Source organism: Pelodiscus sinensis, chromosome 5 (genome assembly GCF_052426305.1).
Source record: "Pelodiscus sinensis isolate ZL-2025 chromosome 5, ASM5242630v1, whole genome shotgun sequence".
In the NCBI taxonomy this organism is placed as follows: Eukaryota; Metazoa; Chordata; order Testudines; family Trionychidae; genus Pelodiscus; species Pelodiscus sinensis.
The window spans coordinates 44,979,079-44,991,662 of NC_143056.1; the positions used below are offsets into that span (position 1 = coordinate 44,979,079).

General features: G+C 48.5%; 2 protein-coding genes across 4 annotated transcripts in view; one reads left to right on the forward strand and one right to left on the reverse strand.

Moving 5' to 3' along the window:
- The window catches only part of LIN52 (lin-52 DREAM MuvB core complex component), a 136,456-nt gene extending 133,413 nt beyond the window's left edge, over positions 1-3,043 (reverse strand). For all 3 annotated transcript variants that reach the window (XR_016349623.1, XM_089778438.1, XM_006117735.5), the window contains exons 1-2: positions 2,914-3,043; positions 2,400-2,474 (exon numbers count right to left, since the gene is read on the reverse strand). Coding sequence is in view for 2 of the 3 variants with exons in the window: in XM_089778438.1 (XP_089634564.1) it covers positions 2,400-2,474; positions 2,914-2,932 (94 nt within the window). In the remaining variant the exon portion in view is untranslated. The remainder of the gene's footprint in view (positions 1-2,399; positions 2,475-2,913) is intronic.
- A 169-nt stretch (positions 3,044-3,212) lies between these two features.
- ALDH6A1 (aldehyde dehydrogenase 6 family member A1) overlaps positions 3,213-12,584 on the forward strand; it is a 28,147-nt gene continuing 18,775 nt past the window's right edge. Inside the window, exons 1-5 of the mRNA XM_075926885.2 lie at positions 3,213-3,349; positions 4,138-4,194; positions 10,028-10,102; positions 11,391-11,552; positions 12,159-12,237. Of these exons, the coding sequence (XP_075783000.2) occupies positions 3,296-3,349; positions 4,138-4,194; positions 10,028-10,102; positions 11,391-11,552; positions 12,159-12,237 (427 nt within the window). The 5' untranslated portion in view covers positions 3,213-3,295. The remainder of the gene's footprint in view (positions 3,350-4,137; positions 4,195-10,027; positions 10,103-11,390; positions 11,553-12,158; positions 12,238-12,584) is intronic.

Genomic DNA, 12,584 nt, shown 5'->3' on the forward strand with positions numbered 1-12,584 from the left:
AGCCAGCACCGGAAGCAGCACTGGATGGGGGAATCGGGGTGGGGTGAGCCGGGGAGATTGGGGGGCCAGCGGAAGCAGGGCTGCCGGGAGTCATGAGGTTGGGGGTAGGGAGCTGGCCGGGGAAGATGGGGGTGGGAGGGAGAAGCGGCCGCCGGAAGCAGGGCTGGACGCAGGCAGCGGGGCTGGCCAAGGGAGATTGGGAAGAGAACTGGCTGTCCAGGAGGGGGTTGGGGGAAGTGGGGCTGGCCAGAGGCGGGGGGAGAGAGTGAATCGGCCGGCAGGGAGCGGGACTGACTTGGCCATATGCAGGTCTCGGGGCACTGCTCCCCTTCTCCCCACCCCCACAAAGCACGAGTGAGTCTGGCCCGGGGATTCTATTGTGCCCCCCCACAACACACACCCTCGAGTAGTTGCGAACTGTCTGGCTGGTAGACACACTCATGCAGCCTGAGCACATTTACCAGCTAGGCAGTTCGAAACTACAAACCGATACATCTAATAATAATAAAACTTACCTAATGAGAAAAGACGAGACATGTTATATGTCTGGTATTTTCTCAGTTTGTTTTTTATGGGTTTATATTTTTGGGCTGCAAAAAACAGTACTAAAAAAAGGGTTCGAACTAAAGTAAAAAGATTGGGAAACCCTGGCATAGATACACAGATCATGGGCAATTTGCCTGAATGCAATCCTGTCAGATGCCCTAACCCACAGCTCTTGAGCCGCATGCAGCTCTTTGCTTAAAGAAATGCGGCTCTTGCTAGTTCTGAGCTGGGCGCCTGGACTGCTCGCAGCCAGCTGCTCTGTGCATGCGTCCCAGTGTCTGGAGGGAGAAGCGTGTGGCGACAGCGGCTCTGGGACCCAGGCATTGGGTTAGAGTGGGGGGTGCCTGGCTCTGGGGGAGGGAAGGGGATTGGGTTAGAGCAGGGGAGAGCTGGGGGTGCCTGGCTCTGGGAGAAAGCATTGGGTTAAAGCAGGGAGGGCTGACGGTGCCTGGCTTATCTTCATGGATGCAGAATAAAGGCAGCCAACACAGATGTCATATTTAAATTCCAGGGCAAAAAAGAATCAGCATACACTTAGTTTACACTGTGTTCCTTAAAAGAAAATTCAAAGGCTATTGTTCGCCAGGTTGAACCAATTATTCTGAGATATGTGTCTCTGCCTTATTGTTTTTGAACCTCTCATATTTGCAGTCTGGGACAGACCTGAATTTTTAGAAGTAAAAAAACTGAGGAAACCATACCAGAGGTCAGAAGTTGGAGTGAAACAGACACTTCAAATTGTGCTAATTTATTTCTCAGTTCAGTTTAATTAAAAAAAAAAATCACAGGACATACTAGGGCAGTAATGTTAAATTTAAAATACATGGTAGGGATGCTTTTCTTTTAGTGTGAGAATATTGCTGTGTTTTTAAAAAAAAAATTTTTTAATTTGATGTTTGCTCCTTGTCAAGTTCTCAGAAGATCTATGGACTGGAGATTAATTTTTTAAAGTGACTAGTGACTTTTTTATTGATTTTTGTCTGAAGTGTCCTGTAATGTTATTTTTAATCACTATATTTTGTGTACTATAGCTATCTATCTATCTAGATATATAAAAATAAATATCCACAGATATTTTGGCTCTTTGTCCCTAACTGGTTGGCCACTCCTGCCCTAAGCAGATAGTTTGATAGCCATGCTGATATTTTTTCATATGCTACATTGAACAGAATTATTGTACAAATGCCAATCAAACTGGGAATTAAGCTTCCTAGCTGCAGTAGAGTTAGATAAAATCTCCAGTCACATGTACTATAGGAAATGTTGCCTCACTACATTAAATATTAGTCACTAACTCATCTACTGCAGTTTCTTGAATACTGCAGGAGTAACAAAAATTCAGAATGCTCTTTGGAAGATTTTCCCTGCTTATTTGCCATGGAAGTGTCCATTGCAGATCAGCTTAGTTTATTAGTCAGTAGTTTACACAGAGGTACTGGAAGAGTTCCTATCAAGCCTCACTTCTTATATTTTCACCACCTAGCCAAGGAGTGCAGATCACCGTAGTTTAAATGCATAGGTGAAGGGAACAAAACCTGAGAAGCACCCGCATCAGAATGTTATGGAGAACATCCTAATCTACTAGGGCTCAAACTGGATACCATCTCCAGTAACATTTACATGGGCAATCAGATGAAACTTACAGTTGCCAACTGCCACTCCCCACACCATCAAACCATAACTCCATGGTACACACACCCATCCCAGGTTGCGGGGGCCTGGAGGTCGCAGTGCACTCCAGTGACCCAGGGGTCTTTCCCCTTCTCACCAGGGCACTGGATACTCTCGTTTCCTTTCACATGAAGGACCAATCCACCTCATCAAGCCCTGGAGGAGAATCAGGGTTGACTTACGCTGCTCCGGCCACAGGTCTGGGGATGCTCGGTCCAGCTTCTCAAAGCTCAGCAAGGAGGCTTCCAGATCTGTCCCTGGAAGAAGTCAGTCAGTCAGACAGACAGACAGACAAACACCGCTCCCGCCCCGAAGCCAGACATGTCACACGCAGGCTCAGAGACACCCCAGACGCCATGGCCACGGGCTGTGGCTAGAGGGTGCCCTCGCAAGGCTCAACCGCGGCGCATTACACAGGCGACTAGCAGCTCCAGTCCGGGGACGTGCCCCGACGACAGGGCTGCCCGGTGCCCGTTCTCCAGCGCCGGGCGGGGCCGCCTGGTCGGGCCGGTCTCCAGACCCTTCCCCCCGGCTCCGAGTCGCCGGCGGGGAGGGGGCTGGCGCAGGGTAACGACACATCACGCTCAAGACGCGACCCAGGAACCGGGCGGGCTGGGCCGATGCCCAGAAGCCGCCGCAGCTCAGCTCCGCGCGCAAGGCAGATCCGGTCCAAGTCCTGGTGCTTCCACTTCTTACCTTCCGTGGGAGCCGCCATCTTGCCCAAGTCACGTGACGGGCAACCGCCGCCCGCGGGAATTCGTACACGTGACTCCCTCTAGCACCGCCCACACACGCGGCGCTTGCGTTCCTCCCCTAGGAGGCGTGTCCAACCCTGACTTTCCATCCATGGCCGCCTTCAATTCCCGTAGCCAATCACCGCCCTGGAATGGTGGGCGGTTCCCCTAGGGGCGGGGTTAGGCGATTGCGGCTCTCTATTGGCCGAGTCGAGCGTCACAGCCCCTCCTGGGTAGAGCGGAGACTAGGGCGTTGTCTATGCGGCCAATGGCAGCGCGGGGGCGGGACCTGAGGGCCCGTGAGGGTCTGTCCTGCGGGGGCCGGGGGACTCTCTGCAGGCGGGATGGTGGCGCTGGCAGGTCGCGGGGCCCAGGCTGGGCAGCGGCTCCTGTGCAGGGTGAGGCCGGGCGCCCGCTGTACGGCGGGGGTGTCGAGCAGCCCCCGGCCCGGGGCGAGGTGCGGGAGCCCTGCTGTAGCTCCAGCGGCTGGGCTCACGCCTCCCCTGTGCCGGACAGTCCCCCGGGCTATCGGCCTTGTGGCCGCCGGACGAGTGTTTCTCGCGGTTCCTCTGGGCTCCGCCTGGCTGCCAGCAAGACCCGAGGCCGCCGCTCCAGCGGGCAGGCGGGCCGAGGTGCTGGGATAGGTTTTCTCCGGGGGTGACAGCAGGGGATGGCAGCGAGGTTCCCGGGCATGACTGGGGAGAGCTGGGCGGGGTCTCAGCTGGGATCTGCACGCGTCTGGCCTCACTGTTCCGTGCCACTGACGGCTGCCCCGAGGCGAGCTGTCGGACGGTGCTTGGAAGGCTGCACCCTTGAAACGGTTTAGGTTAAAACCGATAAACTAGGAGGAATTTTCCAGCGCTTTCAAATACGATCTGGCAAGGCTCACCTGAACCCAGTTCGTGCTTTGGGTCCTTGCCATTGATTCCGTTAGCACGTGTTCAGTCCCCTAGCCTGATATGGGGTATGATTGAGACCCCCTTCCCACAGCATCTTACCGTGCAACCAGTGGTATTTGTGGCTGCCCCTTTGCTCCCTCAGGCTATCGTTGACTCATGGACGTTGGGGATCAGATCCCAGGCTCTCTCCACAACCATAGCGTCTGCACGGGTTTAACCTCTGCAGGATTTGCCTCCTGTGTGTCTAACAGCATTGATCTCTGTGTGTCTGCCTTTCTTTCATGTAGATCCTAGGAAAAGTCAGTCCCACCTGGTATTCATCCTTTTCCTCCTCTTACTCAGTGGTGAGTTCATTCTTGTTCCTGTTGACAAGCTTTACCAAAGGGGAGACATGGGAAGTTCAAAGGGCCCTGGATGCAGGGGAGGAGGAGGAGGAGATGCAGATGGTGACTATCTTATTAGCCAGCTATGCACACTTGTATGGCAGGAGCTGCACCCCCGTACTATCACTTGCATAACTTAGCATGCCCAGTACCTGTCTAATCTGGTGTTAAACTAAATCAGACTTTGCAGTTGCATTGCCAAAGGAGGGGGTTGGTATTTGGAAGAAAATGTATTTGCTGAATTAGCTTTAGATAACTTAGCCCAGTTAGTAAGAGCAGGGCATGAAACAATTTCATGTTAGGCCTCTAGATAGGGCTGGCTAAAGTTCTGGGAAGTCTATAACTGCTACTGGGGCAGGTGGATTGTTGGACTCCTTTCCTCATGCAATGAAACACTTCCTTCACATCTTTTTAAAAAGTCACTTCCAGGGCTTAAATTCTCAGAGACTATTTCACAGAGCTGACCACCATTTAGGACACAGCTGCCAAATGAAGCACGTCTCAGGGAGAGGAGAGGGTGTTCTCAGGGCTTCTATAGGTTTGAAAATATTTACCGGAGCTCTGTTCTGGGTGGCTCCAGGTGAATCTGGGGTTCAGTGAAGGGAGGGAGGAGAGTCCTAAAGCCTTTCTAAATAAGGATGTAAGTGAGTAGTGAAGTCAGGTATTTGACTACTCACTCTCCCTTCCATGTCACTGCCTCTGTATTGGTGGCAGCAAGGAGGGGTGGGCAGGAGCCGGTGCTGGTGGGAGCCACCTTAAAAGCCAGTTCCCTCCAGCACTGTCTCTGTGGTGCCATGCTCTAGAAATCTCTGTCTTGTACTGCACAGCCCTTTCCTGGACAATACGAGCTTGGATAATAATAGAAATAAGTACACTTGCTGTCCCAAGTGGAGTTTCCCAAACACTTCAAATACACTGGATCAAAGGGAATGATTTTTGTATGCTTTTAAGCGTGAAGCATACGAGTCAGAATTTAATACAAGAAAAATAAAATAAAAACGTTACAGGCAACGACTGCCTAACTTTGCCATTATGGCAGCAGTTCGCAAACTGTCATTCAGAACCACAGAATGGGCTATGATCAAGTTTTAATTGGGTCTGCAAAGGCTGGCATTGGATTTGCTGTGGACCAGGACCAAAGACTGATTTTGATGACTTTGACTTTGGCCCTGAGTGGTGGGGTTCAGGTTACAGGTCTGCTGAGGCCTTGGGCTTTAGCCTACCCACCCAGGGTGTTGGGGCTTGAGGTTTTCCCCACTTTCCTGACAGCCAGGGCAGCAGGTCTCAGGTGGGCTCAGGCTTTGGCCTCCTCTCCTGGGGCCACGCAGTAATATTTTATTGTTGGAAGAAGGTTACAATGCAATGAGGTTTTGGAACCCCTGAACTAAGGTAAATTCAAAGCAAAGCAGTAACGATGGGTGACAGGGGAAGGAGGAAGACACTGACCACGTGCTCCCTGCTTCCGCCCAAGGAAGGACCAGGACAACTCCCTTCTGCTCCAGGCCCTGTCTCTCCTTGCCCCTGCTTTGCCCCTTTGTTTCAGCCCAGGGGACTGGTGGGGCCAGGGGTCTGTGCTGCATTCTTCCTACACTCACCAGTGGCAATGGGGAGGACATGGATTGGGTGGCTCCAGCTTGTGCAATGCTGTTCTATTCAATATTTTGTTTTCTTGTCATTATTCATTGTGGCCTATTTACTGCACAATATTCAGACCTTGTGTTGAAAATAGAATTATTTCTTTACTCAAAATTTTTATCTACATCTCCAAAAATAAGTTGCAGACATATGCATTCACATTTATAAATGTAGATACTTGCAGATATAAAGCAGAGCTCTATATACATATAGGCTTATAGTTATATAGAGCTAAGTAGTCTTGAAAAAAAATCAGCTTTTAGGCATCTCAAATTAGGCAACCAAAATTAGTAAATGTTTTTGACCCAAGTCTCCTTGCCTCAGTTTCCCTATCTGTAAAATGGGGATAATAAAACTACTACCTCACCGGGGTTATGTGAAGATACAAAACATTAATGAGTTATCTAGAACCCTACACAACTGCAGACATCCACATGCGCAGATGTGGTTTTTTTTGTAGATGGAGATGCGGATACAAGTGTTGTATAGAGCCTTGCACAAATGCGTGTGAAAAGTTTGCTTTAAGTGACTTACCTAGTATCACTTAGGAACTCTGTGGCAGAGACAGCATTCATTTGTTTTAAGCATGAGTCAGTCCTTCTCTTCCTGCATTCCCCTACCCCACTCAGTACAAGTCGTCCAACTTCTGCCACAAATAAGGCAGGGGCCCTAGGGACAGAAGTCCCCTTTCATACCTCGCCTGGATTCAACAGAATAGGTCCATTTTGTCCAGTGAATGAAGCAAGGAGTTTGTGAGATGGGGGGGAAAAATGTGATTATGTAATTGAAGACTGTAGCATAATGCTGATACACAAGGGGCTGGATTAAAGTTGCAGAGTTATTCTTAACTTTAATTCCCAATTTTTGATTGCTTAGCTTTGCAACTTAAATTTTCTTTTAATGTAGTTTTTTTGTGTGTAATTGCCTAGCTCTTAAAAAAGCAAACTGGGGGGCAGGGGGAATTCCATTGTGGCATCCAAGTGATACCCACATGGGTTATTAGTTGGGTTGATACTGTGGTGTTATATGCATATCCCATCACAGGAGTGAAGATATTCAGGGGTGTGGATGCCACCTGATTGGCTACAGGGTATTCAGCTGTCTCTCTAGTCTGTAAATGTCCCCTTGCAGTCTAGGGTATTTGAGCTTAGTGTCTAAGGTCAATAGTGCTGTGCTTTCTCTCAGAGCAGTACAGTCTGCTGGTCAGAGTCCATCATGGTCAGCCTTCACTCCAGGGCAGTGTGTCCTAGTGGCCAGAGTCAGTAAGTGGCTCTGATCTCAGGGCAACGCAGAGAATCGGTAAGTAGCTCTTGTTGCAGGGCAGTAGGTCCTAAAGGCCAGGCCAGAATCAGTAGGATTGGGGCAAGCACCCTGGTAGGGGGAACCGGGCCCACCCTACACCACCAGGTCCTACCCAGCGCCCTGCGAGCAGCAGAACAATCTACAACTCCCTCGGTGGGGAATCTGGCCAAAACCCGCCAAATATACCTGGGTGGGAGAGGCCATTCCTGCACCCTCCCTGGGTCACTTACTACGATTCTGGCAGGTCGACGTCCCACGTAGTGGCTTGGTCTCCCAGTTCCCTGGCAGCGGCTTCTTCCTGGGACTCTGCGGGGATTGCATAGCAGCCGTCTCCTGGGATTCCGGGTTCTCACTGTTCTGGGTCACTGGCTGCTGCAGCATGGGAGCTCTGGCTGGAAGTCTTTCTCCTTCATTGGCCAGCCCAGATAAGCTACTCTCTTGCCTTTTATGCTGCCCCAGCACTTGGAGCATGCCCAGTCTGGTTGAAGGAGCAGGGCTTTCTCTGCCCACAGGGTTTTCATTCCCCCTGCTCCAGTGTGGGGTATTCACACCCTGTTACAGGTACCTTTAGAACCACCACACAGACCGTAGTCATTTCACTTAGTGAAGTAACTGATAGCAATAGTAAGTTGACATCCTCTAGTGGCACAGAGGAAGGTGAGAGACTTTGCCAGTGAGTTTCATAGATATTTGCTGAAACTGGGGAGTGGAGAGAATCAAAATGTTTGGGTTCCCTTGCAGGCTCTTTGGTTTATATATTTTAGAAATGTGTATCTGACCGCGTGTGAGTCCTTTTGTTCAAGAACTCCTCCTAAATGGTAAGAGCTAGGTATATCAAATTTGGTGTGCAACTTCCTCTTCTAACTTAAAGCAAGGTCAGGGTTTGAATATGCCAGGAAAATGGGATCTGCTGGGAATGAGATTGTTTTCCATAACACACAAAGGGAGGGGGCTGATTGGGGGACACCATACTGCAGTGACCACTGGAGACAGCCGGACCACCAAGAGAGTGACCAGCTGGGGCTGGAATTCACCATCTTGCTGGCCACCATACCTGGTAAGTGGCCCGCCCTGATCCCAAACCCCTCCCATCTCAGCCCTTGGCCACAGCACTTGAGTGGGGTGGTGAGGGAGAGCCCTGATTCCTGCACTCCCACCCCCTGCCCTGAGCCTCTCACTCCCCAACCCTCACTCTTACACCTCCGCATCTCCAGCTCCCTGCCCCGAGCCTCTCTTCAACTCTCCACTCTGACTCCTGCACACACACCCCCAAGCACCTCAACCTCCTGTCCTGAGTTCACCCACATTCCCAAGGCCCTGCCCTGACTCCTGCACACCACATATCACCAACCTCCTGCCCTGAAGGACCCAGGCAATGCCAGGTAAGTCTTCTAGTTTGTAAATAAGAAAACAATACAAAGTGAGCACTGTACATTTTGTATTCTCTATTGTAATTGAAATCAATATATTTGAAAATATAGAAAATCATTCACAAATATATATAATAAACTTAAATTTGTATTCTGTTATAACAGTGCAGTTAAAACTGCTATTAATTGTGACTTTTTCATATTTGCTGCATGTATTAACTGTGATTAATTTACAGCCCTAGTTATTACAGAAAAAAATCTGGATTTGCCCTGGTGCTGGAGGGACCAGGCTTTGTGGAGATGTCGCATGTGTATCCTGCTCACTTCTAAGAGCAGTGATGCAATGGAGTATACTCACTGAGGGAACCTTGTGCGTGCAAATTGTGATTTCCCCTCTTCCCCTCGCTTCCCAAAGGCTTAGACTTTGACCAAATATGAGTGAATTTTCATGGTGACAGCAAAAGGCACATCCCTAACACAAAGGCCATCATCCTGCCAAATTTCAAGTCTTTGCTCCAAAGCTTTAAGGTGCTAAAGCTTTCTAAAGAGAAAGTTCACAGAATTTAACTTGCAAAATGACATATTTTCTCTTAGCCTTGCTCCCAAAAATGACGAAGCCACTCTGGATGAAATTTTACCCAAAAATTCACTCTTGAGAGAATGACGAGGAGTCCTGTGGCACCTTATAGACTAACAGATTTATAGGAGCATAAGCTTTCATGGGCAAAAGTGGGTCTTTGCCCACGAAAGCTTATGCTCCTATAAATCTGTTAGTCTATAAGGTGCCTCAGGACTTCTCATTGCTTTTGCAGATTCAGACTAACATGGCTACCCCTCTGACAAATTTGAGAGAGACACCTAGTATAGAAGGGTATGTCTAAACTACATGGCTCCGTTGACGGAGCCATGTAGATTTGTTTGTTCGGCAAAGGGAAATGAAGCCGCGATTTCAATAATCGCGACTTCATTTAAATTTAAATGTCTGCCCCGCTCTGCTGATCAGCTGTTTGTCAGCAGATCGGAGCAGTCTGGATACTCCCCCGCTGACATGAAAGCCCTTTATCGACCTCCCCACTAAACCTCATCCTACGAGGCATAATGGGGAGGTCGATAAAGGGCTTTCAGGTCGGCGCAGAAGTGTCCAGACTAGCACGCTGAGCCGACAAACAGCTGATCAGCTGTTTGTCGGCTCAGCGCGGCAGCCATTTAAATTTAAATGAAGCAGCGATTATTTAAATCGCAGCTTCATTTCCCTTTGCCGATCAGCCTAACCTACATGGCTCCGTCGATGAAGCCATGTAGTTTAGACACACCCGAAGATATCAGCTTGAAGTCTGCCAGAGTTCTAAGCAACTGAACACAGGATCTTTTAAATGGGAAGCATCAGGAAACATTAAAAATAGGTGGTGCTACCAGTCCTTTCTATGCAGTATCGTGGCACAAAGGGCAAGTAGAAACATCACTGGTCTGTGCTTTTTTTTCTGCAGCCAGCAACCAAACTGTTCATTGATGGAAAGTTTGTTGAATCCACAACTACCGAATGGATTGATATCCACAACCCAGTAAGTGAAGTGACCTCTGCTGCTGTGTGGGCTCCCACTGTGGTCAAGAGGGGGTTGCATCTCACTGGAGTTGCAAGTGGAGAAACAGGGAGCATGACTCTCTTGCAAGTGCTCTCTTAAGGGTCAACTACCTTCTCAAGGTTAATGTCAGACCCAGGAGAAATGATGAACACTGTCTTCTCTCCCCTATATGGTAGATCTCTGAGACTTAGACCTCTGTTTCCACTCTGCACAGGGAAGGGATTCTGTAACTTGCACAGAAAGTTAGTGAATGGTTTCTGCCATAGAATCATAGAAGTGACTGGCCAAACATGATTTGATGTAAGCCTGAAGGTAAACTCCTGGCAGAGACTGGTGTGACATCCCTCCACCCCTCAAGGGGGAAAAGACAATCCTGTCTGGAATCTGAGATTCTTTTTCCCCCTCTTTTGATGGCTCTTTTAAGCCATGAAAATCCCTGTGAATTTTGGCATCAAGTATCATGTTGGATGCAACTGCTTTTCAAGTCTGATCTCAGGACCTACATTCTGTTTCATTTCTATGTCTGGCTCCAGGGGGCAGATGCAAGATCCTGTCTGATCCTTGAAGCAGGTATCTGGACAGAGGGTTTTGAGGACTTTTCTGTGTAGAGCCCATTTTGACATCATATATTTATTATTTTTTCATATTGTTCATGATAGTGAAGAGAAGCTTGAGACTCTGCAAAGCTAGCTCAACCAATTAAACTTGTATCCAGTGAGAAGATTCACCCTTTGCAAGGCTACTCATTTTCTTTATTTCTTTTCCTCTTGCTCTGAACGGTTACTTATTTTTATTTTGCAGATGTCTCTCTGAATGATGCAACTGATGATCTTTGCTATGTCAATGCAGATTTTTTATAATCTAGACTTAAAGAATGTTAAGATTGCTAAAACAAACTCTCAAAGGATAGGAATTCTAGAATTATGGTTGTCTATATGAATTATGATATAGTACTTAATTTTGTAATCACTTAACTCAGAGCACAAGAGAAACAGCAGATGAGACATGGAAAAAAAAGACTATAATATAGAGAGATGCTGCTGTCCATAGGATCCCATCTTATGCACAGCAGATGTGTAGTGAAGTAGGGATGTAAGCATCATTTATTACATGATGCTTACTGGGTAAGCGGTTAACTGGCAGCCTAGCTATGCTGGAGCAGCCCCCCAGTGACACAATGTGACTGGCTTGAGCAGCCCCCGCCAGACTGAGGTATGAAAGGGGCATTAAAGAGGATGAATTTTGATATAGTTGGTTGTTCCATCAGGCCACAAATGAAGTGGTTGGTCGTGTCCCAAAGGCCACACAGAGAGAGATGGAGGCAGCTGCGAATTCATGCAAAAAAGCTTTTCGGAACTGGTCAGAGACATCTGTTCTGAGCCGCCAGCAAATCTTTCTTCGTTACCAGCAGCTCATCAAGGACAACCTGGTGAGACACCGATAGTTGTCCTCAACAGCTGTTGTTAAGTGCAGGCCATGAACCCAGGGTGAGGAGGCTCAAAAACTGTTTCTTGGGCTCATGCTTGCGGCAGTGCTGCCTGGGTTCATGAGCTGAAGGGGGATGGCATTCCTTATGCTATGGGAGGAATGGTGAGGTGGTCTTCAGGCTCATGGAGACAAAACTAGTGTTGCCTGGGGACAGAGATAGGACAGATGATTGTTTGCATTTTATCTTATGCCAAGTGCTGATTCAAGTTGTCTTGAGGTTTGGCGGAGTCAGTGAAGGTAAAAAGAAGAAATATCTGCAAGAGGAGTTCTCACCAGTACTTTGCAGTCCGTCCAGTCCACATCCCCAGATAGCTTGGCTGTGATGCCATGGGGCCAGCCCTGCAATTCCAGTTGTCCTGATTAAAACGTTACCTTTTTGAAGATTTTCAAGGGTATAGTGACTCATATTAAGAAGTAACAAACTGAGCAGTGTTTCCTTTCCAACCCATGGGTGCTGGTCAAGTCATTGTGTATTTGGCTATCTTTGGAACTGTCTCTACCTCCCAGTTGTGATGGTTGGCCCTTTTAACTTTTTTTTAATTTCCAGAAAGAAGTTGCCAAACTTATCACTTTGGAGCAAGGAAAGACCCTGGCTGATGCTGAGGGAGATGTATTCCGAGGCCTCCGTAAGCTGCTGGCTCCTGCTATAAGGGGCTTTCAGAAGCTATGGGCAGGGTAAAAGACCACTGAGCAACAGGGATTCTAGGGCACAAGAAAGTAGCCACCTTCAGAACTTTCACATGAAGATAGAGGGATGGCCTTGTCTTTACCTTAGCAGCTCTGGATGGAAAAGGTCTATTTTCCAACACTTTGAAGCTGTTGCTCACTTCCTCTCCCTGCAAGTTATACTACTCCAGATGGCTTGTGCATCTTTTCCTGTGCACAGAAATGGCTGAGATAAAAGTCCCTGCTAGGATTGGTTCCCCTATGCTTCTTGTATGGGGAAAGTGTTACTAACCTCACTCAGGGCTCC